We start from the raw sequence: 27,033 nt of genomic DNA on the forward strand, positions 1-27,033 counted from the left end.
TCCAGAGTTCCATTTAATTCATCACATGAAGGTGGTCATAAAGGCAGCTCTTTGAAATGAGCATCTCTGAAAGGCTCATAGACTGGTTTCATATATGGATGTGGATCAACCAGTGGCCATTTTTTATTTTTTATTTTTTTGTTAGCCGCTGCCTTGTATGGTTTCTGGAGCCCAAAGTAACCATATTTGGATAAGAGGGTGGTGTGCTAAGTTGGATGCTGTGTGACAAAACAAGCCTTATTATATGTCCGATAATTCCATTAAAAATGGCCCGAAAACCAAAACCAGGAATTTCTGTGATTTTAATTAGAGGAGGTGAGGCCTACAGCTCTCTGTGCCTCTACTCCTGTAAATCAAATCAACCCCCAAATTCTAAGCCTTTACAAAATCTAAGTAAGTGACCGATTATTTAGAAAATTCCCCTGAAAATTTTCTCTAAAGCAGGAAACTAATCATAGAGACCAACTTATTTTTCATAGCAGGTTTTAACCCTTTTTATTTCTAATGTAGAGTTGAACACTTTAGCATTGGAGTCTGTGAAGGCTGCCTCACTTTTTGAGCCAGCCTCAAGTGGCCATTAGAAGAACTGCAGTTCCGTATTGGCTTCCTTGTTCAGCTGCAGATGGATGAAACAAAAATTTTGTTTAACTTTAATTTTCTGTCTATGTTTTTCCTCAGGGAGCTTGATCCGGGATACATCGAAGAGTTTATGCCTTCAACGGTTTCTCTTTCTGCTCTTCCTGCTCCTCCTCCTCCTTCTTCCTTTCCATCGCCGCCACCACCACAAGAACAACAGGAACAAAAGACGCACCGGTCATTACGTCACAGCCCACCATGTTCAGCAGTCCAACTACGCATCAGAAACCGGTAGGAGGTGGCTGAAAGCCTGTATCACCTTCCAATCAGTTGTGCCCTCAAATAGCAGTTATCCAATCATTTCTTGCCACCTGTCTGTCTTTGGAGTTCTCCACATGCGGCTGTAGTATACAAGGGTTTTAGATCGTGGTTTCTTTTTTCTGCCTTTCTAGGCAAGAAATATAACCATGGAGAAGAGTTTGTGTTCATGTGGTTATGATATAATTGGCTAAAATTAGCGTGCCATCGATTACATTTTAGGATTTTTTGCTCAAGCTCTTAGGAGCAGGAGCTGTTTGAGAGACAAAAAAGGTACTTTAACACAAGCTCTCACTTTTTAAAATCAGTTGCATTAAAATTACTAAGAAACTTAATTTATAAGATATATTTAAAGGTACTTTTTGTAATTACCTACTGCAGGAAAAGATCAAATTTTCACCACTAGGGGCAACGTTTTACCACTGGGTGTGTTGTGTTGCCTTAGATATGTGCTGGTGTTTGTTTGTCATTAGGGGTCCAAATCCAGAGGCTGCATCTTCCTGAGGACCCAGCCTTCGTGGTCTACGTGGGCCGGGTCCTCCGAAGGCCGGGTAGGCCAGAAGTGAGGGGCTGTGAACCTTGACGGTCTAACCTTCAGTTTTGCGTCACCAGCTGTCTCGGTGGAGTTTAATAAACTAGGCCGCCTGCTCCTTGCTATCTAAAATATAACAGGACACTGGAGTAAATTCTCGATCATCTAACGCTTCTGTTTAATCGGTTTTTCAGTTGACGTTTATTCAGCTGTAATCTCAGCCAAATCGATTTACTCGTGAACAAATAAAACACTAAAAAACAAAAAAACAATATTTTTATTTTATCTAAGTAACTTATATACCATGTTTAACCATGTTAAAAGACCGCGGGGGGTTTGAAAACGCTGTGCCGGGAGTTCGCTGTTTCTGCTTCGCTAGCTATTGAGCTGGTGGGTAACAGACGTCTCCGAAAACGTCAGAGCACTTTTGCAAATATGTGATGTCTTGATAAACAGCAGATATTTGAAGTTTACACAGCTACATTCTCGCCTGAAAATATCTTAAAAGTTTATTTTGTGACCCAGAAAGAGTAATAAGAGTAATATTAAAACTAGTAGCTGCCGCATTGTTGGAAACTTGAATTGGCTGGGCCGCGCTATGAATTCTGGGATATGGTAGGCCACGAAGGATACACCCGACCCATCCTTCAAATTCGGAAAAGGAGGATGCATTTGTCGGCTGCATTCGGAGGAGTCTACGAATTTGGACAGCCTTCGGCGTCGCTGTGACGTAATCGGTCTAAAATGCGGCCTCAGGAGGATGCAGCCCATTGAATTTGGACATCTCCATTGTAAGAGAATCGTTTTCTTTGCCTGGTTAAATAAAGGTAACTTGACTCAGTGCTGCATCTTGTGGCAGAAATTGGTACTATATTGTAGTACAGTCTGGACGAAGTTTAACTTCTGTTGATATCTCTTCAACATAATACAAGGACATGTTAGAGCTGATGGCTTTGGTTAATTTTGGAAACTATTTTTAAATGCAGAAATTTAGAATAAGAAGCTTTTTAATGTCAGTATGTAAATGACATCATACATATTTAAACAAAGAGGGCCATAAAAAGAGAGGATGACAGTGTGCATGTAATTACGGTTACAGCCGTTGTGTTGCTCACTGGGATTTCCTGCCAACTATTCATTAACAATTCCTTCCAGAGTCAATAATTCTCCCTTTATTTTCCTAAATGTCAGTTGGGTTTATGCCATGCAGGTTAAAACAGGAAGTGATGTTGGCGGTCAGCTGAGGATGTCTTCGGCACCGGTGTTAGGATGTCCTGCATGTGTTTCCTTTGGGTGTGATATTTATTGCGATGTCCTGTTGTGTGTTTGTGACCTTAAAAATCAAGCTCAGCTCAACAGGAAATAAAACTGTGTTGTTATGGTAACCAACAACCAGTGACTTCATCAGCAGTAGCATCTTTATAGCTTCCTGTAATTTGCGTAAACTCTGTGATGTCATCAGCTTTGACCGTTTTTTTTGTTGTTTTTTTCCCCAAAATTCAGACAGTGTTGAAGAGCTCATTTACAATAAACACTTGAAACGATGTTCCTGATTCAAACAGGATTTTAATTTCTTTGGAACTTGAATTCAATCTGCAGGAACAACTTCTAAGATAAGCTGAACTTAATATCATCCATCTATTTACTTCCGCGTATCCAATTCAGGATTGCGTGAAGCCTATCCCAGCTGTTATAGAGTAAAAGTCGGGGTAGACATCGGGCAGGATGCCAGTCTGTCACAGGGATAACACACACAGATATTCCAATATTCACACCTATATGGGCAATTTAGATTCCCTAACTACATGTGTTTGGACTGTTGGAGGAAGCGGAGTACCAGGAAAGAACACAAACACAGAGAGAACATGCAGAAAGTCCTTGTCTGAGTGTTGGATTCGAACCCATGACCATCTTGCTGTGAAGCAACAGTGCTAACCTCCTGCCCATTTATATATCACTTATGAATCAAATAATAATCATTTGGTTTATTTCTATATGATAAAAAAATAATTGGGGATTGATTTCACAATCCGATACAAAAATAGATTTATCTCTTAAATTTTTCATTTGCAGACCTCAAGGACCTTTGATGCTGAAACTGCCTCATTGTTTTAGTGTTATTTAGCTCTGCAGTCAAAGGTGTTTAGTTTAGTCTGAGGTAAACTAAAGAAATGATGAATTATCTGCGGTGTGGACATTCATCAGTCTCTCGCGACAAAGTCTATAAATGCTAACACCACTGCACCAGGGGTTCATCCTAATACGGAGCTCATGTTCTGGAAGGGTTTGTGTGTCTGTAATTAACATCACAGACTCAAGGGGGTGCTAGTGTGACTAAGCACAAGCCTGCGCACCAAACTGCTTTTTCCCCCCTCTCTCTCTTTTTGCCTTGCAACGTGTGAAACTCATAACTTCACGACATATCCAAGACTTTCATTGGGAAAGGGTGGCTGGGGCTCCACAGCGAACTTCCTGCACATGCTTTTGAGCATGGTGCCTGCAACAACACGGTCATTAAAATGTACTCCAGCAGTAGTCTCAAGGAGCCAAATAAACAAGCAGAGTGACTCCATTCTTCCACAATTCCCTGGGCCCTGGGTGGTTATCAGATGCCACTGAGTGGTGCTCGTGTCTTATTGGTCATCCAGAAACAGGAAGTGGGCCATCAGAGTCCCATGAGGCTGGGTGTTAATCTGGAGAGGACAGACAGAATGATTTATAAACACACAGGCTCTTCTATGCCTTCTTCATCCCTCTTTCCCTCATCTCTCCTACAATCTTTCCCTTTCTCTTCACTCCTTTTTCCTCCTCAGAATGTTTCTTTAGTTGAATCACCACATTTTTCTGAAGCAACATCATTACATAGTTACTCACATACACTACTCTAACACAAACAACTCCCTCTCAGGCACAGCTCAAACACAAACAGAGCAGGCCAGTCAGTGCATGCGTTCACCTCGATCAATCGATTTGAGGATTAATCATACCTCCTAATCTCCATTTGGCTTCACTCTGGTTTACTTTACTTAGGTTAACTGCTGGGGATTACAATAAGGCATTATAAGGAAGAGACACAGCACTCAAAGCATCCTGAATAGAAATCTTTGGTTGGTCTACCATGATGTCATGCAGTCTTATTCTGAAGCCTCGTGATGAGTGTTTATGACGATTGGATGAACCAGGGGGCGATCTGACTGTGTAGTCTATCTTCCTTTCGATAAGCTCGATAAGCTAAAATTTACAAAATGGACTTCACATCTGACACAAAGATAGCGACTAAGCTCATTAATTCATCAGAGAGGTGTTTACTGAGGTCCCATAGAAGGTTTAAATGTGGGCTTCAGTCTTCAGGCCTGAGAACTACACCTGTCTTTGACTCTGTCTATTGCTGTGGTTGAATAAAAAAAATAAAAGAAAACCCTCATAACTTGTTTTCCTCATCACTTTACCTTAGCTTCAATAGAAAGCACCAAGGGAGTAAAGAAAAGGTGTGAAGAAGGTATAAGGCATCTTTGGGATACAGCAGACTCGTGTAAATAGCATCCACCATCACATTATTAACCTGTGAGGACTTTATTGGTGATGACCCGTATCCTCTCTAACCCTGTTTTTGCCTTTCTCTGAAATATAGGATTAGGACTGGTATCATCACTGATTGATAATGACTTACACCTCAAGGGGTTAAACTGAAAATGCAACTTAAGCAAACTGAACTTTTTTTAAACCTAGGGCAGATTTTCCTTATCCATAACTTGAACTGGCATGGCGTTAATTCAGAGGCATCAAACCAATCTCTGAGTAGGTTTCAGGTGTTTTAATAGGCTCAAACGCACCTCAGCTGAGTGGAAACCTGTATTATTGTTTTTCTTGCATAGTGTGTTCAGTTATACAGTTTAAACAGACACTGGAATAGTTTTTAGGGGTCTAATAGTCTATAGGGACATACCCAAAACAATGGAAGGAGCTCCAGTGGTCCCTGAGTGAGCACATTAACTGGTGAGATATTGTGTACTGCTATTCTTATTTTGATTAAATAACAGTGATTAAATTGTTGCTTTTAAAGATGAATAAAGAAGATATATATTTAACACACACATATGTTTAAGGTGTGTGTGTGTGTGTGTGTGTGTGTGTGTCACAACTGTGTTTTGACACAAACACACTAGTAACACAAACTCTCTTCAATTTTGGATTTTGGGCAAGGGAGACAGATAATTATGGGCTGGAACAGTTTCCCACGACAACAGAAAAGCGCAAGAGAAATTTAAACATTTATTTGTTCTACACCAAACGGATGCTTTTCTAGTAGTTTTAAGTGAACAGATCTAATATATACTGCAAACTGATTGAACTTTTCAGTCTTTTATAAGACTGGACTTTTAAAAATGTACCTGCCTGTAGTCTATCCTTCAAGCTATGGTTGGCGAACATATTAGTATTTACTTAATCACATAGTATTATAATTATTTCAGAGTGGGGAATGGGGGGATGGTACCAACTAACAGTTTTCCCTCCATTTCTATATTTGAGCTAAGCTAAACTTAGCTAAGTAAATAAACTGTGGAATCAGAGCACTTGCTAAATTATCTGTTTCATTTTTCCTTCCTCAAACACACAGTTTAGTTATAAACGGTCTTATAACCACGGCTTCTTTTTAACCATCACTGTGATAGGGAAGTGGACAAAAGATAAAAAAAGCTCAGAGGAAGACTAGGTAAAGAAGTGCAGTAAATGGCCTCTGGGATGGATTAAATCCGGGCCTCTGCTTTAGCTTAATGACATATAGATTGCCTAAACCAGTGTTACTATGGCCTCTTGAATATGCTACATTTGAGTCTTTGGGCCCATAACCTTAGATTTAGCTTGCACATCCCGTTAGCTTGGATCCTCACAGTTTTAAATTGGTTTATTTGTCATAGTAGCTTAGATTTAGCTTCTTTCTTTTTTTCTTTTTAATAACCGTATGGTTAGCTTTTAGGTCTTATTAAAGTTAGCTTAGCTTATCTTAATAGCTTAGAATTAGCTTCTTGGTTCCATTTGGTTAAAATTATAGAGTGCTTGTTAGATAAAAGTTGACATCTTTTGTTTTTTTATTAGATTTTTCTCTAAATCTTAAAGTTGCTTTTATATAAGTTAGCTTGATTCAGTTTTTATTTTTATTTAGCTTATATTTTAAACCGTTAGTTTAGCACCTAGATCCTGATGCACACAAGACATTTATATTTAGGTATGCAGCCCACAGGTTCTAGTGAGGCAATAGCCATGTAGTGTGTGGTACAGTCAGTTTTGCTATCTTGATAAAACTATGTGCTGTATTACTGATCCAAACTATATTTAAAATACGATTTTAAATATGATTTCAAGCTCATGTCCGCTTTATATTCTATCTTTGTATGAATAACTACTCGTGAGGAGCTGAATTAGGATGCCATGCTCCCTAAAGTCCACTACTTTCTGATTGACTGACCTTTTTATACGTATGGAATGGCTTATTACTGAACATATGAATCTGAAGCACTGGTGAAATATACAGATATCACTGAAGATTTCCATAATACAAGTAGCTTCTCTCATGCACACAGCTCTGCAGCATTAGGACAGAAAGGTGAGTTAATTTTTCTAGAACAGAGCTGCAGGTCAGACCATCCTCGGCACCTGATTCAGACACTGCAAAGGGAGAGGATTTCCTCGCCGCCTCATCGTCCCTTTCTCTCTGTGATCTCAGATACATCTAATGCCATTCCGATGACACATGACTCCCAGGAAACCCAGCTGTAGGCATCTGCTACTGAAGTGGGAGGAGCTACACTTTCACCTTTTGGTTAAACCTGCAGCAGCTTATACTCATCTTTTAGATATGAAAGCTAAATCAAGAATATACAGAATGACATCAGGGATCCGAAACAAACACGTATTTGCAATAGTGCAGGGAAGGTCACCTTCCTAGGTCATCAATAATCCGTCAAATGTCTATAAAGAAGTCTCACTGGTCTTAAAAGTAATTACTGCTACAACTACTGTTAACACTTGTTATTTAGCATTTAAATCCCAAGGATAAAACAAAATGCCAGGTTTTTGTACGGTAATTATATTATCCTTGAAATATTATCCTCCTGAGAAAATTAACAAACTCAGCATAATTCCCCAGAAGGGAGACAGAAACTGGCAACCTCCATTTTTATCCTCGTGAAGTAACTCACCAAGCTCCATCACCATCAGGAGCAAAGAGTTAGTGGATGTGACAGTGTAACAATGCAAGAAATGCATAAATATAGCATTACAAAAACAAATATGTGCATTTTCTTTTACTGCAGTAACATTATGAATATTTCATTCCTTTTAAGAGATTATGACTGGACCGGAAACGCCAACATATGTCTGCATACGTCAGAGTTATTTCTGTTTTACCTCACCCAGTTTGGATTGGTGAAGTATTTGTTAATGTTTCAGCTTGCAAGGCTGAAACATTAACAAACCTGTTGTGTGATAACATGCTTAACGGGAAAAAAAAAGCCTTTTACGTTTTTAACTTTCCCTAACCTCCAATTGGTGATCCTTAACCTTTTTCAGTACGTCACCAGTCCTTCTGAAAGTGGTCCCCCGAGCAGTCAACAATAATCGGTTTATTGTTCACATTAGGACCACATGCAGCATCATGAGACATCTTTCTCCCTGCGGCTTCAAAATCCGTTTCTCAGCAATTGACTGTTTTCAATAATTCTCTCTTTTTCTGTTTATGTCTCCTCGCCTTTCTTTATCCTCTTCCTCACTGTTCTGCTCCTCTTCCCTTCCTCTCTCACCTTTGGACTTGTTATTGTTTATTTCTCAGTCCCAGACTTGCTCCTAATTTTATTATCCTTTATTTCCTGCCTTTGACTCTGCCAAAACTCCCTACTTATCTGGCTCACTAGCCCTCTTTCTCCTATCAGTTCGTTTTCATACCTACTGCCTCCACCCTGATGGTCTAACCAAACTTTATCTCTCTCCATCCTCCCTCCCATTTTGCTACTCGTTCCATCTCGCCGTTTCTCAGCCTTCCTCTCCCTTTTCCTCCCTCCCTTCTCTCTCTTTCTCTGTCTCTGTCTCTTCTCAGATTCTCAGTGTCTCTCTATTCACACCACATCAACAGCTACTGTCCAGACCGAGCTTTGCCAGGGATGTTTATTTCATGCTTTTATCATACGGCAGCCTAATGACGCATAATTGCTTCATTTGCTTAACGAGCTGGGAGCCGGGGGCCGACACAGCCGGACTCGACCTGATCTGCCATCATCAAACTGAAAGTTGAGCGAAGAGGCAGATCTGAGAGTGGGACAGACAGGCGATAGAGACAGTAGATGCAAGACTTTTTGCAGGAGTTTAGATGGAAAACAGGAGCAAAAAAACCTCCAAAACAGAGTCGTTGGATAGATTTATGTTGCAGCTTTTTTAAACACGCAGATTACACTGAAAAAATTTATTTTTGTTAGTTATGAATAGAAGCAAGGTAGAATGGAGGTAAAAGGTGGAAAAAGCTAAAAAGTACTTTAGAAGTTAAAGAAAAGTATGTCAGGAGAGGACAACCAATAGTTGGAGTAATGAATTAAAGTTCAGTAAAGTAGATTTTAGTTGAGAGTAGATTTCTGTACGGGATATGGCATTTTGCCAGTCTTGCAAAGCATGTAGTTGAAGTTGAGTGGAGTTAAGTAGAAATTGGTTTTTAGAAAGACGTTTTTTAGAAGGGAACACATCAAAGAGTTCCAAGGAGCAAAGGATAAACTGTCTGGAAATGGATCTTCTCGGGACTTTCTAAAAGAAAAAGAACCTCGGGAAGTTTTAAGGAGAAAGCAATAGAGAAGAAACTAGAATAACCTGGACTGTAAGTCGAAGCCATGGAGCTGCTGGAGGCATTCTATCGAAGGAAGCTCAGGAAGAAGCAGAAGAAAACGGAGCTGGGCCGGTCAGACGGGGCCCTGTGTCGGTCACCGTCGGAGGCCAGCGTCAACAGCCTGGCGACCGGCCTCATCTCCAAAGTCCTCAGATTCACCTCCAGGTAAAACAGGGACATGAGTAATTTATGTCCTCAAAGATGAAAGACAGGTTAATGAAAACAGGTCAGAATTTGGTTTGTTTGAGGTTAGGAATGGTTGCGGTTTGCTAAAAGACTTGTGTTAAAAGTTTGTATAGTTTAAACAAAATTCAAGCTTTGCACGTACACAGTACTTGCAAACCACAATCAATAGTCAAAGAGGATGAATGGATATTTTAAAAGATTGTTTTCTGGAATTTTTTTGGCTTTATTGGATTGCGTGGCAGTGAAAACAGACAGGAAACTGAGGAGAAAGAACAGGAAGTGCATCTGAGAGATTGTGATAAACTTAGGTTCATATTGCTGTGCTGCTTATTCAAAAATATTGAAGTTGACAACTGTAAAATAAAACCTTAACTAATATTAGAACATCTTAATCCATCTATAAAAATTCTTGAAAACGCAGTGACTTAGAAGACAAGAGAAAAGTCATTAATCTAACTTGTGTTAAGTTGCAGGAAGACTGAATTGTTAATTGCTGATAAATCTAAGAAAAACTGTAGCCACCTTTAGCCGCAGCCCAGAGAATCTCAGAAATCAAAAAAAAAATCAGGGCTACGCATCGATAATTTGGATAAAGGTTGCAGCCAGATTTTCCAAGCAAATACTTTCTGTGTCAACATCTGACTCGGCTCTGACATTTAGGACTGTGATATAACCTTTAGCCACCTACAGACATGAAAATTAAGACTTGAATGTAGTTCACTTTTATTTATATATATATATATATAATAACAGAAGTCATCTCAAAGCAAGAGAACCCCATTGGTCACAATAATAACCTATGTGCTGAACCTGGCAACATTGCAAGCTCCTTTTTAACAGCAAGAGAACTACAGCAGAACCATGTTTAGGGAAGAGCAGCCATATGATGCCTAATCAATTACTTGGACATGACCGTGAAGACTGAGACATTAGATTGATTTGGAAGTGTCAACTATGATCTGGACGTAGTCTCAGTCACTTGGGCAAAATTTTAGACCCTCTGTCGAGATGTTTATGACTTGCAGTAACATTTAGGGTCTCAGAATCTTCCTTTTGGAGATTTTCCATCTGAATTCCTGCATACAGAAATTGTTGGTGGAACCCACCCTAAAAAGAAAACCTCCCTGTTCAGTAACATAGTAATGGAGTTATTTTATCTGGTCTCTTATTGGAGTTTAATTTAATTAATGATGGTCATCATTTCTGGTTAAAAATGGTCACAAATATGAGGAAAATAGGTAACTGTATCAATGCTTTTATTTTGTGGAGCATTCATGCTTAGTGCCACAGTCACATCCCAAAGGAAGCCCCCACCAACAAGTCAAATCTATCAAGACCAACTAAAATGAGAACCATAAGTCAAAACCAGCAGGACCTTCTCTAAGCTACGACTAAACTAGAACGTCTTTCCTGAGGTTTTAAACCTAATATTGGGATTTGTTAAATAATGTTTGGTGTGTGAGCTTTGAATCTTCCAATTAACTGCAACTGACTTTGTAAATTGTATGGGACAAGGATGATACCGTCTTACTGTGAACACAGGGCCAAAATGAAGATAAAAATACACTTTGTTATACTTTAGAATCAGAGTGAACAGTACATTCTCTGCAGAGCTAATAGAAAGGGTGTAAATGTGTATATGTACATCGGTGATGATAAAGTGTTGAGGTATTCCAGTCATGTCCTGTCATTATCCAGGTTCCTGTGGTTCAGAGACATACAGGCTTTCATGTCTCTGTCTCCTACTTAGTCCGATAAAATCATTTCCTGTTTATCTGTGAGCATAAATACAGAGCAGGAGGATATGTCAAATATGAGTATCGGTGGAAATTATTTTAACGTCAGTATCCCTGTAATCATAACTCATCTGCCAACACGTTCAGAGTATGATGATGGTGATGTGATAACGTTTAGCCCTGCAAACAAAAATATGATAATTATCCCTGAAACAATATCTGTGTTTTTTCTAACCAGCTTCAATATTTAGTGTGTTTGCATGTGAGATTCAAAAATAAGTTGTGGGAAATCACGACAGTAAAGACACCGGTTTATAATTTTTACATTCTGGCTTGTGATGGAGTCCATTATAGCATTTTTCAACCTTAACTACTTTATGTGCTACTGAGGAGTTAAACTTTGATTTTGACTCTGTGGCTGTTTTAACTGCTCTCATTTCAAACTTAACTTAACTATTAATATTGTAACCTCCAGGTAACAGGTATGCAAAGCTTTAAAATAAATGTAGATGCAGAAAAGATTACTTTGCTAACGAAATCTACTAAAATGAAAGATTGTGCCATCATGAAACATCCACAACTTTAGTTTTCACTTGTTCTTACTTCAGTTTGACTCTGTCTAACATAAAACAAGTCATCATAGGTACTGCCACTGATCTGAGCTCAGAGCGTTAACCTCTAAACAACCACCCAAGGTATTGTTAAGCTTGCATTTAGCCACATGTTAGAAAGGTGCTGCCGGTCAAATAAAGTCCTGTGTTATTTGATCTAACAGTTCTTCCAAGATTTTCCTTTCGGTTTGAAATATATTTAAAATCTCATAGGAGGACAGAAATTATCCCAAACTTAATCCTAAAAAGGAATGCTAAATTGAATATCTTATCTAGAAGTTATAATAATGTGACTACACATATTAGATAGCTAGTCACCTACTGGATTGTTAAACATTAAAACACTGTAATGAATGACCACTTGGAATCTGTGTCTTAAAGCATTTCATTGTGATTATTACTTTTTATGTGTATTATTAAATTTCCTGGTGTTGTCGTACATTCATTGAAACACTTCAGTAACTTTTTTCCTTCCTTGGAAATGGAAGGAAGAGGCAGAGATAGGCAGAAGGTGAGTCAGATCTCAGTGGAATGAGGCCGTGCAGCTGTGTGCGCATGTGGGAGGACGCAGTGGGATAATATTTAATTCTGAATTGATCGGGGGGTTCCAGCTCTGATAATAATCTCTTTTCAGGGGTTGAATCCCTGCAGTGATTTGAAGCATCTAATGGCTCTATGAATGAAGATATGTGCAGAGTGAAAGGGGACAGATATGGTTAAATTATAAACTGGGAATGTGGTTTAATGTTGTATGTGGTGCAGCTTTTTGTAAAAATCCTCACTACTACCTAATACACAGCATGTATATGAGAATTCCATAAGAACTGTCACTGTGCTACATTAAAATTAAAGTTTTAGAAAAAAAAAATTGCAGTTAGTGTGAGTACACCAACATCTGTTTAGCTCAAAGTACAGATGAATTTGTCAACTTTGTCTGAGGTCAGCCTAACAGTGTCGCATGAAGTGAAACCGCTACAGAAGAACCAAAATTCAGATTCACTCAACAGAACCAAGAAATGTTTAACAGGCCCCCCAAGCAACAAAAAAAAAAGAAAAAGAAATATTCTGGTTTTATCCATCAGTTTATCCATAGCTGATTCAACTTTCTCAGGGAAAATTGGGCAAAAAATGTGCTGTTTTGGATCATTGTTAACCTTCCAGTGATTCATGATCCTCAAGAATATCCAGAAACCAACTGAACTGCTGAAATATTTAGTTGATTGGTTAAATATGATGCCACAAATCAAATTATGATATCATATAAACAAGAGCCCCGAGGGAGTTGCCTGTTTTGCCTATCTGTCATGACTTTTTGGAAGAATTTCTCAATCAAATGATATTTCTTTTTTTTCTTTTTTTGAAAAAGAACATTTAATCCTCCATACAGCAAGACGATTGTTGTGCAAGAAGGTATGAAAAGAAAGCTTTTTGTTCTGTCCATTTTGCAGATGCTTGAAAAACGTGTGTAACACATGTGTAACAAGCAGCTGAGCAGCTGATTCATTGTTTGATTAGAGTGAAATGTAATGTGATTCCTGTATTGTGTTGCTTTTAAATGCATTACCCACAGGGAGGTTGGGCTCAGGTTATGGTTGGTTAAGATTGGTCTGAGTTAGATTTAGATTAGGGTTGGGCTGGATTTTGATAATGGTGTCTTACCTGAATTCGTACATTAGGCTTGGATTGGACTAGAGTTTGGTTAAGATTTGAGGGGTTTTGGGTAACAGCTGGGTTGGATTTTTGATGATAGTGGTTGACCTGGAACTGGGTTAAATTAGGCTTTGTGCTTAGCTTTATCTTGGACTGGGGGTTAGATTAGGATTGGGTTTATATTGAATTTGAGGGCTTTGCTTGGATTGGATTGGAATTTAGGTCACAATCGGGTCTGAGGTTGAATGTTGAGGTGGGTTGGGTTTTAAGTTAGAATAGTTTTTGGGTTGGTTGATAGCGGCTGAGCTGGAACTTGGGTTAGGTTTTATCTTTAGCTTTATCTTACATTTGGACCCTGGATTTGGATCGGCTTGGATTACAGATGGGTTTGGGTTGGGGTGAGTGTAGATGATAATGGCCAATCTGGATTTGCGGATAAGTCTTGGAGTCTGGCTTGGATTGGGATACCTGGGTTTGGGTTGGAATGGGTTTGGATGATAGTGGCTGATGATGTTAAAGTCTGGTCAGAAATAGAGGTGAGGCTGGCTTACCCTGCACTATCCTTCACAGCTAACTAAACCCTGAAAACACACTCTTAATCACAGCATTTAGAAATGGAGGTCACACTGTCCAGTACTTCACACACTCTAAATCCCTCTCTCTGTTTTCATCCTACAGACGCACTGAGCCGGCATCTCGTCCTCATTCATGGCATTCATCGAAGCTCGATGAAGGCCAGCAGGAGCTGGACCCGGGAGCAATGGACAGCATGAGCAGCACGTGGCACCACAACTACCACGCCAGGTTAGTGTTTCTTATATATATCTAATGATTATCTAAGCCCCTGATGTTCAGTATATTATCATTTTCACCATTTCCTGAGTGAGATTTTGCTCAAGTTTTGATTTTTAATTGAATATTGTCAGTTCATGCTGGGATATGTCATTAAACCAAACATCCTCCTGTTTCAAACAAATGCATCTTCATTACTGGCCTCAGATATCTGGTCATCACTACATATGAAAAAAGTAAATCTCCTTTCTTTTAACATTTCAAACATCCAGACATTAAAGAAGTTAATAAGTGGAGAAGTCAGTAGAGTCAAAGATAACTTGACTTGTAGATTCAGTGGATGCTTGTTCTTGGAGGTAGGAAGGCAATAATATTGTGGTAATTAACACATATACACATTTATGCTCATTCCAGTAAATGCGATAACAGCACTTGAGCTGCTGATCATCAGGTTTAGAACTGCGTTTACAACCAGCAGCTGTGGCAAATAACCCTCCTTACAGGCGCACCCTGCAGGTAATAGCACTTATCGATCTGCTGTCAAAATAAGAGCCTGAGACCTGCCTGACCTCAAACATTTCCAGCACAGTCTGAGGACATGTTTAGAAGTCTGGATTGTAGGTTTACTCAACACCACTATCTGTAAGTCACTCAGAAGGTCAAAGTTCATGGTTGCAGACACTCACGTGATGTCTTGTGTCTCATCTCAGGCCAATATACATGCATAGTCTAGTCTAAAGACCCCGTGTGATACAGCCACGCTTCCTTCATTTTTGTGTTATTTAAAAGCTAATCTTATTTTACAAAATGTTATTTATAAATTTTGCCTTAGAATGTTGGTGTTTCTTTTTTGTCATGACCAACTTAATGTTTAAGACCCTGTGGTGCATAACAGAACAGACAAGAGACACAGCTGCTTATTGCTGTCTCACAAAGGATGTGAACTTTGACCCCCTGAATCCTGGAGTGTCTAAAAGCCAGTTTTTCTGCACCACTAGCGGCCTCTGAAGTTCCTTTTATATCCATGCTTAATGATCTACTACACTCTGAAATGTGTAGTAGAAACCTATGCGCCATTTGGACTTGAGCTTGGTCGACACTTTCCTAATGAGTTCATGGGCTCAGTCACTCATTTCGGGTCATAGTGAATAAAGCATTGCGTATTTGGTAAATTTTGGTTAACCTGAGGTTTCTAAAGGAGAATTATATGAGGTGTGTTCAGTGATGAATGACTTGCCATTGACAAGCAGATGGAGAAAAAAGACATTTTGAAGCTTGAGGCTTCAAAACAGAACGTTGTCCTTCAGTTCTTGTTTTATTTTGAAAGTTAGAGCCTCACGTGGCTTTCTGTATTTTTACTTCTTCCTTTGTTTGTTTTATTTGGGGGGGTTTTTTTCCTATCCTGAGTTCACCTGTTTCTTATTATCCTTCTTTCACTGCTGTGCATTTAATTATTATGTTTCCCCTCAGTCTTTACCAAGTGGTGGTCTCTACTACTACTTCCCTTCTTTTGCATTTTTGTTGTTTTATATCATTTACTGTATTAGCAACAGCCTGCCTCATCATGCAGGGTGTTTATGAGTAATAAAGTTCCTTCTTTTTCATCCACCTTTCTCCATCTGTCTGCATACTTGGATCCACTTTAGTCCTTTCTGAAGAATGGTGATAGTAGCTGACATGGCTGAACTTGGACATTTTAACATGAGACTCACATTTGGAGCCAGCACTGCCACTTTCACATTGGCTGAATTTTTCATCCCCCAGAGGTTGCCCTTTGGCTGGAGCCTATCACAGTTGACACTGGAGGTCACAGGCACCATGGCCAGTTAACTTTACATGTTTTATGTGAAGTGGACCTGCTGGTCAAAGGAAGTTACATCACTGATTCTTTGAAACACCAGTGAGAGGGAAAATAAAAGCCTCTGATGCGGCTGTGAGGGAGAACGGAGCATTGGCGTTCCTTAAGCCCACCTCCCCCCTCTTTTAGGTCCCATGGAAACCCCTACTCATCCACCCACACAAACACAAACCCACATACACTCACACACTTGGTTGTCCTGATGTAGCATAATATTTTTTGCATTCCTTAATCCCCTGAGTAGAGGTGGGATTAAAACACAGAGAATGAGACATCCAGCTGACGAAGAGATGGATGCTGAAAGTGAAGTTAGACTCACAGAAGTCTGTGAACACAAGCAGACGCTGTCCTCTTTTTCCACAGTCGTAATCGCATTGTGTTCGGTTGAAGGACTTGGTGGGTCAAACTGTGACGTCAATGCGCATTTACATTCCAGTCAGTCATTCAGAGTGAGGTAGCGGTGCATTCGGCTGCGGATCACCAGCTTTACAACTGCTGGTTGTAAAGAACGCACACCTCATCATGTCGGCGTTCTGGCCCTTTTTTTCTCTAAGAGCCTGAGTCACTTTCAAAGAGATGCTACAATGCCAGTCTGAGCAGTGTGTCAGCTCTCCACTCGAGCATAAGACCGAACATTTGTGCTGTGCAACAGGGGCTTCTTCAGGATGCTTTTTTTTATGTGGGGTGGCACAAACAAAGTAAGGGGAGCACGGGAAATCAGAATATTTGATCCTAAATACATTCAGGGTAGAAAACTGGTGTAGAAAACACAGGCCAGCGTTTTCAGGCTTGTGCAGCTGGGTGCACTCATACAGTGAATGTTTTGCAGTGCCACTTTTGGAAAGTTTGCAAGATCTGCAGGGTAGAGTTTATGTTACTGGAAAGTTTTTTCAAGTATTTTGCCAAGTGGTGAAACAAACCTTTCTGCTTCAAAATATACTTAAAGCAAAAGTGCTCATTACACAGAATCATTAACATAGATCACAGTTATTGATTTATTAATGTTTATGTCACTCTAATGTAGCATTTGGAGTTGATTTAATCACGTATGTACAACTGGGTAACTTTATCTATAATATAAGCAGTAACTAAAGCTCTAGAATGGATGATATGGGGGAGGAGAGAAAAAAAGCTTTCATCTCACCTTCAACAACAATCCAACCATCACAGAAATGTATCGTTACCAAGAGCCATTCAATGAGATTTCCAACGTTATCAACACCATCTTCTCTTTCTATATGTTTCTAAAAAAATAAATGATGATCCACGCCACTGTGAGGGGGGACAGTCTCTTATACTTGAAGAGATTCATGCATTCTGTGAGAAAACATTTGTTCTTGTTGGGATAATTTCCTTTAAACTCACTCTTTATCTCATTAGTAGTAGTTACATGCATCAGTATATTACTACAGCACTATACAGTATATCTCTCCTTACTATATGATTTCTCCCAGAAAGTCCTTTAAGAAAAAGTCTAATTCTGCAGTAGGCAGATGGTGCGAATCATACAACTGTGGCACATCAAGCCACAGCTAACCACCAGCGCAGCTGATCCAGTTGATCCACAGCTGCACTGGTGGTTAGGAAAGACAAAACTGTCAGGAGACCATGTCATGAAAGCGTGAGCCCGAGTGAGTCATCTTTCCACAGTTGTTTAAGGCAAACATGACACCAAGAAAGCTAAAAAGACACTTGGAAATCAAACATCTCTTCAAAGAGAAGCTTGGCTTCACTACAAACAGTGCTGAATCAGAGGCAGCAAGCCCATTTGTTGGATTGTGTGAAAGTGTCTCATAAGGAGATGGAAGCATGTTATTGACCACTGGAGTGGTGACTCTTGTGCATAAAAAAGAAATTGAGATGTAATGCGGTGTCCAGATGTTGAGGCTGGGATGTCTAAAATGCCCTTCATGGTTCAAAGTCATCGTCATTGTCCCACTAAGGGAAATTTTGACAAAATAGCTACAAACTAGCAACATCTCCCCAGCCTCAGCTGTCCTTTGTGATTGGTTCTAATTAGATTTTACTGAAATGAAGCACTAAATGTAAGAGTTGTTGTCTCTCAGTGTCTCGACCAATGATCTGTCCGGCGGATTCGACTCTGGCTACCTGAGGAAGAGTCCGGACCAGTACAGCTCCAGGGGCAGCATGGATAGTCTGGACCATCCCCAGTCCTCCCAGCTTCACTCTGGAGCTCAGCACCAGCACTCACTGGCCCACCACAGACTCAGTGGACCCCACCCGGCCTACTCCTCCTGCCACCAGCTGTCCTCAGCCAGGTGCATAAACCAAACACTCCTCAGCAATTGTTAGGTATAAGCTGAAAAGTCAGTCTAACAGCAACTCCAATACTAATTTGTATATAAATCATTTGTCAGTTTTACCTTCAAAATGTAAAACTGACGTTACATTGAAGGCACAAAGAGAGGCATCCAGCCCTTTTTATATATTTTTACTTATTTGAAACATCCAAATGTGAAACTAATGCCAAAGTAAATTACGCTACGTTCACACTGCAGGTCTTAATGCTCAATTCGGATTTTTTGATCAAATCCGATTTTTTTTTTTTTTGTCTGCTTGTTCACACTACAAATAAAATGTGACAGCAAATGCGCTCTAGTGTGAACCCTCAAAGTGGCCCGCATACGTAAAAGAAGACGTCACACACGTGCTCTGTTTAGACCCAGACCAAACAGTATTGTTTGACTGATGTCCCTTAATATAAAGACTTCGGACTTTACGTTTCCCAATTTTGCTTTAAGTTGTAAAGTTATTTTGTTATTTACATATGGCCTAATAATTATCCGTATTGCTGTTTTAGAGAGGAGCGGTGCATCAAAGGATGGTTGCAGATTTCTGTCAGAATCTGCAGATTATACAGTACAAATAAAATGTTCACATTTCTCCAACATTGTCTTCCAAACAGTTTCACTGACATCTACACTGGATACCCAGGAAGTGTTCACGATGTCTGATAATTGGCGTCTGTCTTGTGTCAGTGACGTAAAAGACGGATTTAATGCGACCTGACCATTCAAACAGCAGTCGCTTTCTAAAACATCGGATATGTATCAGATTCAGCACCACATACGAAAGTGACCCAGATCGGATTTGAAAATATCGGATTTGTGCTGTTCACACTGTCATACCATGATCGGATATGGGTCGCATATCGTCAAAAAAGTTGGATTGATGCACTTTCACCTGCAGTGTGAACGTAGCCTTAGAGGTCTTTTGAAACTGAATAGCTAGGTCTTCAAATTTTATCTGCTTAGCATGTTGCCCAAATAGAACTTAACCCTAAACCTGGACCTGTCCCTGGTTCAGTCACTGATGGCCTGGTGGTTTTAAAGAGGTTGTCTTTGAACCAATTAAACTTAGGTTACATTTAAGCCACTTGGTAAACCAGCCTAGTTCCAGAAAGTAGAAGATAATGCCTTTCAAATCAAGTTACAGGGATTTGGTGTGCAGTTGGGTTAAAAGCTCTGTCTGGGTATATTAAATGGGGGGAAAAAAAGTTCCAGAAATATTCCCTAACTCTAAACATGTTACTGACAACCTGATGGATATTACGTTAAATCTCTGTATGCTTATCCTTTGAACTAAACCTTAATCAGTGAGATCGGGACTAGTGTCACAGTCTTGAACTACTTGTTGTGTTCCAGGTCGTCCAACAGCATTGAACACTTGCACAGCAAGAGAGACTCTGCCTATTACTCTTTCTCCACTAGCTCCAGCATCCAAGAATACCACGCCTCCACCCCCTCAATCAGCACAGAGCGCTCCAGTTCACTGGACACTGTCCCTCAGAGAGCAGGGGGAAGTGGCGAGACGCACCAGGCTGACATGCGTTACGCCCCGTCAGTTTACGACACCCAGCAGGGCATCTTTCAGGAGCGCGAGCTGAGCTCCAACTCTGCCGTGTTCTTACGTAACAGTGACTCCAGAAGCGGGGGCGGAGCCAGGTCAGGGATAGGTCGAGATCTGGAAGGTAAAGTTTCTGTTACTGGAATGTTTTTCATGTTTTCAGGTATGGTAACTTTGATTCAGTAACGTCATTGTTTGTCCATGGTACTCTTGGTTTCAGGTTCAGTTAGCGGGGTCTGTTACCGTGGCAGCAGCAGCAGCAGCGGTGGTGCACCGGCATCAAACAGACACAGTGTAGGACCAATATGGGCCCCGGCAGCCAACCGCAGCTCCTATGAGAACCTGAAGGGGGCGCCTGCTCCACCAAGGCGCAGTGATAGCTATGCCGTTATCAGGAGCCACGAGAGACCAAATTCCTGGTCCAGTCTGGAGCACGCCAGATCACTACGGTAACCAGGTTCCAGTTAGAGTGAACATTGATTCTCATTCAGTGCTTCACAAATTTATTTGAGCGACACCCAATGTATGGTTTATGACACAGCAACCCTAAATTAACCATATTGGTCATTTTAATGGTTAATCCAGCAGCATGAGAAGGCTCTTTAATGAAAATGTTGTTTTTAATGTTAAAATACAGTTATTGTTCTTAATAATGCATGTTCAAATGTATTGCTTTAGCAAATAAAAAAAAAAATCAAATTTTTTGATTAAAATGTCAAATTACAGTTACTTACTTGCATTCCTGAACAGAAAAAATAGTTTTAGTGGCTTAGTGGTGTGCTTGATTAATTTCTGACTTCTCAGAGAAATCCAGTGTCATCATCTTTTATTTCAGTATAATAATTTACTATATTGCACAATATTTCTATTTAATACAATATTGTATCAAGCCATGTGGCTTACTGGATAGAATAAGTCCATTTCACTTTCACTTTTTTTTTCCTTTGAACTTGGGGCACCAAGTTATTGAGAAGTGTTTTTCTTTGAAGCTTTGCCAAGTAAGAATTTAATTATTTTGATTTTACAATGCTTTACAATAACTTTCAGTTTGCAGTGGGAAAAGATGAACTAAACATGTGTCACAATATGATATGTTATGTTATGACACAACATTATAAAATCCAACTTGCCACACTACAGTACTGTGTTCATACATTGTGATTACAATGTGATATATGCTACGTAATGGTAATATGGTGTGCTTTGTTATGATACAATAATGTGTAATGCAATGTGATATAATTTATCTAAATCTAGAATAATCTAAAATAACTGACATGGAGTGATACAATGCAATATGATACCATGCTTTATGATATTCAGTACAACATAGTAAAATATACAACTACAATTCAACATGCTGTACCCAAGAACCATCTGCTTTTTATATAGCACATCCTGGTACAACACAATAGATTGGTGCTGCACTATAAGCTGCAGTATGAGTCAATATAATGCAGAGTGTTATTATGTAATACTGTATAATACAGACAGTGTGCAGAATGGCGCCATGTGTTTGTAAAGCAGCCATATCCGATGCAGTAGTGTACTTTAGTTGTGAAATATTTTCTACTTGTGTAAATTGGTAAGTCACTTAAACTATTTTATCTAATCAAAAGTTTTTCAATCTCTCTTAGTTCTCTGCAGAAAGGCTCCTGGCATCACTCCAGTGGTAACGTTGCCTTAGGTAATGACTGCATTTACGTGCTCCGTGAATTAAACATGTAGAAACAGGTTCAAACGAAGACAATGATATATGACATGACTTTTTAGTAGCTTTATACTGTATAGATGAGAAAACTGACTAACTCTGACTTTTGATTCAGCTAAAGGCTCGTATGGTGCTGAGGGTCAGCTCCACACGGTGATGGAGAAGAGTCCAGAGAGCAGCCCCACCACAAGGCCCCGTCAGGGTGGAGGCTTTCCTCAACCCCCTTCCCCTACCGGGCCTTCCTCTGGATCTGCAGGCCCCACGCCACAGGCCAGCCGGTTTATCCTTCCTACCAGCATTTACCCTGTTCCCCAGCCTGAGCCACACTATGCACAGATGCCCAACTCCCCCAGCCCAGGCCTCTGTGGAGTCTACCCAGCCTTGGCCAAGGAGAGCAACCGGCAAACGCAACATGAAGGAGCAACAGAGGGGCAGAGAGATGGAAGGATGTCAGCCACAGAAAATGGATACCAAACTAACACTTCATCCTACCCCCACAGCTCTTACCCAACAGACAGGTGATGGTTTGTTTAGGCTTCTGTGTTTCTTTTTCTTTCTATTTAGCTAACATCTAAAACATGTTAGCAAAACTGTTCTTGCTTCTCAGAGAAATAACCCCCTCTTTTAATCTTTTTGTTTTTCCCAATACATCCACAACAGTCATGTTTTGCCAAAGTCATAGACATCATGCATTTCTTTCTGGTAGTTTTGAAGCAACATTAGCATTTATTGCATTAAGTCAGAAGTAACCATATTTAGCTCGAGGCGGGGGCCTTAATGTTCAGCTTGGTTATCAAACTGCATCCGTCATGATCCAGCTCAGTGGATGCAGTAGTGGAGGTGAACTCTACAGCACCCACGCCCCTAACTTTAAACCTTACTGAAATCCAAACAGGTGGCCCTTCTGTACAGGAATGAAGGGGGAAATTAGCTGATCTTTGTACCAGGCTATGACCATCTAATTTGGACCTTTTTGTGAGTCTTTTGGAGCCAGATTCAGTGCTCAGAAGAACTGCGGTTTTTGGATAGAACCAGCATTAAAATGCTTTTGGTGGTAATTCAGTCTCATGCTTTTGATAGGCATCAACAGGAAGAGTCCAGCTTTGGACCCTACAACCCACGCATCAAAACTATTGGAGGGGGAACAGAGAGTGAGACAGTGGTCCAAAGAGCCCAGAATCATCAGAGCATCCAAGAGCAGAAACAGGATTTCCATATTCCCCAAAATTACTCAGCCCCTGAAGTCAGGCGCGCATCATCACAGGAGAGGAGCAACCCCTACGCAGCTGTCCAGTCCTTGGGAGACCAAAACAGGTACAGTTAGAGTGGGTGGGGTCTTCGAAAGTTCATGATTGTTCAAGAGATCAGACTCTGATTTCAAATCAATGGCCGCTTCACGTCTGTGATGTCTTTTGATCTCTTTTCAGATCAGTAGACCAGTCCAGCATTCATTCAGAGCCCATAGCATCTTCCAGGCTCACCCTTGGACAGGTTCCACCCAACCACTCACCTGGTCAGGCCCAGCCTCAGGCTCCACCCTCTTCTGCCTCACACCATTCTCCCCAGCACCTCAGCGATTCATCCGCTCTGCACTATCAGAACTGGGACCACAGAGAGCAGGACAAAGACAAAGAGCACCCACTGACCCGCCTGGAGCTCGCCCTTGCCGAGGTACAGCGGTGCGGCAGCCCTGAAAGCAATGCCCCCCAAGGGCCCGCTCGCAGCCTCTCTGTTTTGGAGAAAGTCAGTCGCTTCGAACGTCAACAACGCAACGGAAAGCAGCGCAGTCACAGCACCTCACACAACAAGGCCCATCTACGGGTAACTGCAAACAAGATTAAAATATTTCTTCTGATGATCTCAGAAGTGAAAAGGCTTCCTTATGCTTAGCTTCTTTCAATACTTTATGCTTCCTTATTCAGAATCAGATCACAGACAAAGGCCGCAGCGCTCCTTGTGGAACAGAGGACCTCAGAAACATGCTGGAGAGAAGCACCAAGGGCATCAAAGTCCAAAGGACTCCGAGCTACAGAGGAGGCAGCAGTGAGCATATGAAACACAGGTAGAGTGATTCTGAAAATACAGATGAGTGTATATAACTAACTACTGGTCTAAAAAGTGTTGGTTAAATTTCTGTGTGATGTTCAGAACTCCAACAGATCCAGTTTCAGCCCTGCAGAGGAGTCGCAGCAGCTTCCATTTAGATGGATCCAAGGAGGAGGACAGCAGCAAGGATTTGCCCTGGAGACAGGAAATCCAAGAGATCATGGCCCCAATGCAGGACACATCCACAAACAGGTCCTTTAACAAGTCATCACAATGGCACATCCAACATCCAACAGCTCAGTGTGATGATCCTGATCCAAGAAATGTCTCTCCAAACAGATCTTACAGGGACTCCTTGAAAGACGCCCAGTCTAAGGTCCTACGATCCACCTCCTTCAGACGGAGGGACCTCACCTCATCGGGCAGTGCCCAGCCTGCTCCAGCTCCTCCTTCTGTCTCCTCCTCTGGCAGCCAGCAGCCTCCACCCGTCCCTCCCAAATACCACTCACTGGAGAAAAAAGGCCCCACGACCATGCCAAAGCCACGAGGCATTGTCATCACGCCACAGTCACAACCTCTGGTCACTTCCGCTCACACACCCAAGGAGAGGCACTTGGTTACTCCCGATGTTCGAGGCTCTAGCCCACCACCCCTCCCCAGCGTCCCACCCGTTGGACAGCCTCCTTCACGGCGGATTTGTGGCCGCAAGCGTTTGACGGCAGACCAGAAGAAGCGCTCATACTCAGAACCAGAGAACATGAATGAGGTTGGGATTTCTGACCCAGAGACCATGTCCTTATTCCGGCGTGGAGGAGGTAAGATTTCCAATTTTTAAAAGCAAACTCCTTTTGCCTTTGTGTGGTAAACAAATTATTCAAATGATTCCAGTTTAGTTACTTTGCTGGAAATGCTGAAATCCATTTTTTTCTTTCTCTTCCAGAAACCAGTGTGGCAGACCGTCGGAAGGTGTTTGAACCTGCTGCAGGTTCTGTTGGGAGTGGAGCTTCTCAGAATGCCATATCAAGGCCCGACCTGCGACAAGTGCAGCAAGAAGCTCTCGCTAAGTACATAGAGAGGAAGAGAGGCGTGAGGAAAGATGAGGGAGGACAGAGGAGCATCTCGAGGCCTCGCAGTGCTTATTTTCAGCCTGAAAATGTTAACCATGCAGGTGGGTGCAGGTGCCTGGTAAAGTATCCAGGCAGAAAGGTGGAGCAGTGAGGTTTGATACATGGATAAATGAAAGGTTTAAGTGAGAGGTATAAGGCAAATCACTTTTCTTCCTTTCCTTTGTCTTCAGCCTCCTCCTGTTACTCAGACTCCCTCAGCCTCTCCTCCGCTTCCAGCCTGCTCTCCCTCCAAGACCAATGTCCAGCTTCTCCTCAGGGGGAGAAGCACCCCAACTCAACTCTTCTTCCTGACCTGCGGAGCCACCAGTCTAACTTCTTCTACCCAGGCAGGGTCACCACACCGAGGCCACCAGCTCACCCACCATCAAGGTATGCAAGAACAGGCCCCAGCTGAATCTAATTCTCTTAGTAGCATTGTTTAGGACACTTTGGTGACTTTGGTGGCTCCCGATTTTATAAAAGGTTAAATCTTCTCCTGCTTTCTTCTCTTAGCACTCCTTCTGGCTCCACTCTTGATCAGATCTACCAGGATCTTGTTCCTGAAGCAGAGCTCAGGAGACACAGCCAGTCATCCATCAGAGAGCCGAGCCTGGGCCGTGAACAGCAAGTTGCAGAGCCTCAAGTCAACCGGGGACTGTCTAAGCAGCTCAATGTTGCTCTGCAGAAGGCTGGGTCAGTTCACAAAACAGGGAAGTCAGCCTCAGCTGAGAATCTCCTGGAGCGATCCGAGGACACGCGAGCCCCCCCTCAGCACTTTCGCTCTCGTTCATCCCCCATCATGGAGAGACTAAATGAGGTAACGCTCTGCTCCGCTGCGGTGCTCACAGCGGTTATTGTCGTGAATGTAGAGGCAAGAAATCATTCTTTCAGGCAGACAAGGAAAAAGCAGCCAATCTCGTGCCAGCACACCAGCTTCTAGTTCAGATAGCCTTCTACTCATCCATTTGCCAAATCTCACATAGGAAGCTGCAGCGCATCTACAAGCCACCTCCACCCTACCTCCTCCTCTTCATGAGCTATCTGTCGTATCTGCTTCCTGCTCGGTTCTGTATGGGAGGTCTTCCTTTCCTTTCTTTATGCCTTCCCTGTTTATTTATATGGTGGTCCTTAATTAACTATAATGAACATATAATAAATAAAATTACAGTAATAAGTATATCTAAAAAAATTATCATTTTAGAGATTGATTGTCATTTCTGTAATAGGAAGGATCTTGCAGTTATATGCTAATAACATTGGGACTTTAGAAATAACAAATAACACAGCATCTCACCTTTTCCAGCTTTTTCCCATCACTCTGTCGATCAAGATGGGAAAAAGATCAGGTTAAAAAGATCAGAAGATGCACATCAAGCGCCCTGCATGCAGCCACCAGCTGTGACATCACAATAAAACAAAGTTTTATTTTCAAACTTCAAGATTCAAAAGGCAGCAGCTGCCAACTTAACCCATTGTGAGATAGTGATTTGAAAATGTAGTGGAAGGATAATTAAACTGTAAGTGAAATGTTGAAGGTCCATATATCAAACATTATATTAATCCAATATGTCAAAATAGAAATATAATAATATTAATATAATATTTCCCAAACAGGAGTGAAACTGTCTGTTAATTTTGGTTACATAACTATTAGGAAACAGAGAAACAAAGCCATTTTTACTTAGAATTGTTTAAGTCAATGTTTGCAGATGATACAAATAATATAGCTATAATCAGCGTCTGTCCTAGAGAGGTTTTTGTGTTCCAGCGACTCAGAGAGCACGCTATAATCCAAATATAAAAAAGGGTTTGGGAAAACAAGCAGCTCAGCCTTTGCCAACAGAGACTTCAGCGTCATGTGACCCAGCCCGGTGCTGCAGAAGCCAATGAAACAGGAATGCATTACTTTGTAATGTAAACTGAGCATTTCTGCAGCTTACTTTTAGATTGTCACAGTGAAAGATAAGATAATTCACGCCGCGATAATAAAACACTGCAGTGTTTTGGTGTCTGATAAACCTTCATGAGTCTGTCACTTCGTTCCCTTCCTCCACTTTGGCCTAAAGAGGCATTCATGGACCTGTTTGTATTTCCACTTATTTGATCACATTTGCACCAGAGTCACACAGGAAATAGCCCAAATCCTCAGGGTTTCCTGTGAGGTGCCAGTGAGCCGG

General features: G+C 41.1%; 1 protein-coding gene across 2 annotated transcripts in view; it reads left to right on the forward strand.

Annotated features, from left to right (window-relative positions):
• The first annotated feature begins 156 nt into the window (after window positions 1–156).
• The window catches only part of shroom3 (shroom family member 3), a 42,235-nt gene continuing 15,358 nt past the window's right edge, over window positions 157–27,033 (forward strand). The window contains exons 1-15 of one of the 2 annotated variants that reach the window (XM_005944391.3): window positions 157–867; window positions 14,155–14,280; window positions 18,193–18,405; window positions 19,792–20,117; window positions 20,214–20,442; window positions 21,631–21,680; window positions 21,820–22,222; window positions 22,785–23,018; window positions 23,132–23,525; window positions 23,627–23,766; window positions 23,853–24,002; window positions 24,090–24,565; window positions 24,691–24,918; window positions 25,048–25,246; window positions 25,370–25,673. In XM_005944391.3, the coding sequence (XP_005944453.2) occupies window positions 623–867; window positions 14,155–14,280; window positions 18,193–18,405; window positions 19,792–20,117; window positions 20,214–20,442; window positions 21,631–21,680; window positions 21,820–22,222; window positions 22,785–23,018; window positions 23,132–23,525; window positions 23,627–23,766; window positions 23,853–24,002; window positions 24,090–24,565; window positions 24,691–24,918; window positions 25,048–25,246; window positions 25,370–25,673 (3,717 nt within the window). In that variant the 5' untranslated portion in view covers window positions 157–622. Of the gene's footprint in view, window positions 868–2,769; window positions 9,459–14,154; window positions 14,281–18,192; window positions 18,406–19,791; window positions 20,118–20,213; window positions 20,443–21,630; window positions 21,681–21,819; window positions 22,223–22,784; window positions 23,019–23,131; window positions 23,526–23,626; window positions 23,767–23,852; window positions 24,003–24,089; window positions 24,566–24,690; window positions 24,919–25,047; window positions 25,247–25,369; window positions 25,674–27,033 lie in introns of those variants that run through there. The other variant, XM_005944393.3, reaches the window with a different exon arrangement.

The sequence above is a fragment of the Haplochromis burtoni genome, unplaced genomic scaffold (genome assembly GCF_018398535.1).
Source record: "Haplochromis burtoni strain Fernald_Lab_line unplaced genomic scaffold, NCSU_Asbu1 Contig_382, whole genome shotgun sequence".
Lineage (NCBI taxonomy): Eukaryota > Metazoa > Chordata > Actinopteri > Cichliformes > Cichlidae > Haplochromis > Haplochromis burtoni.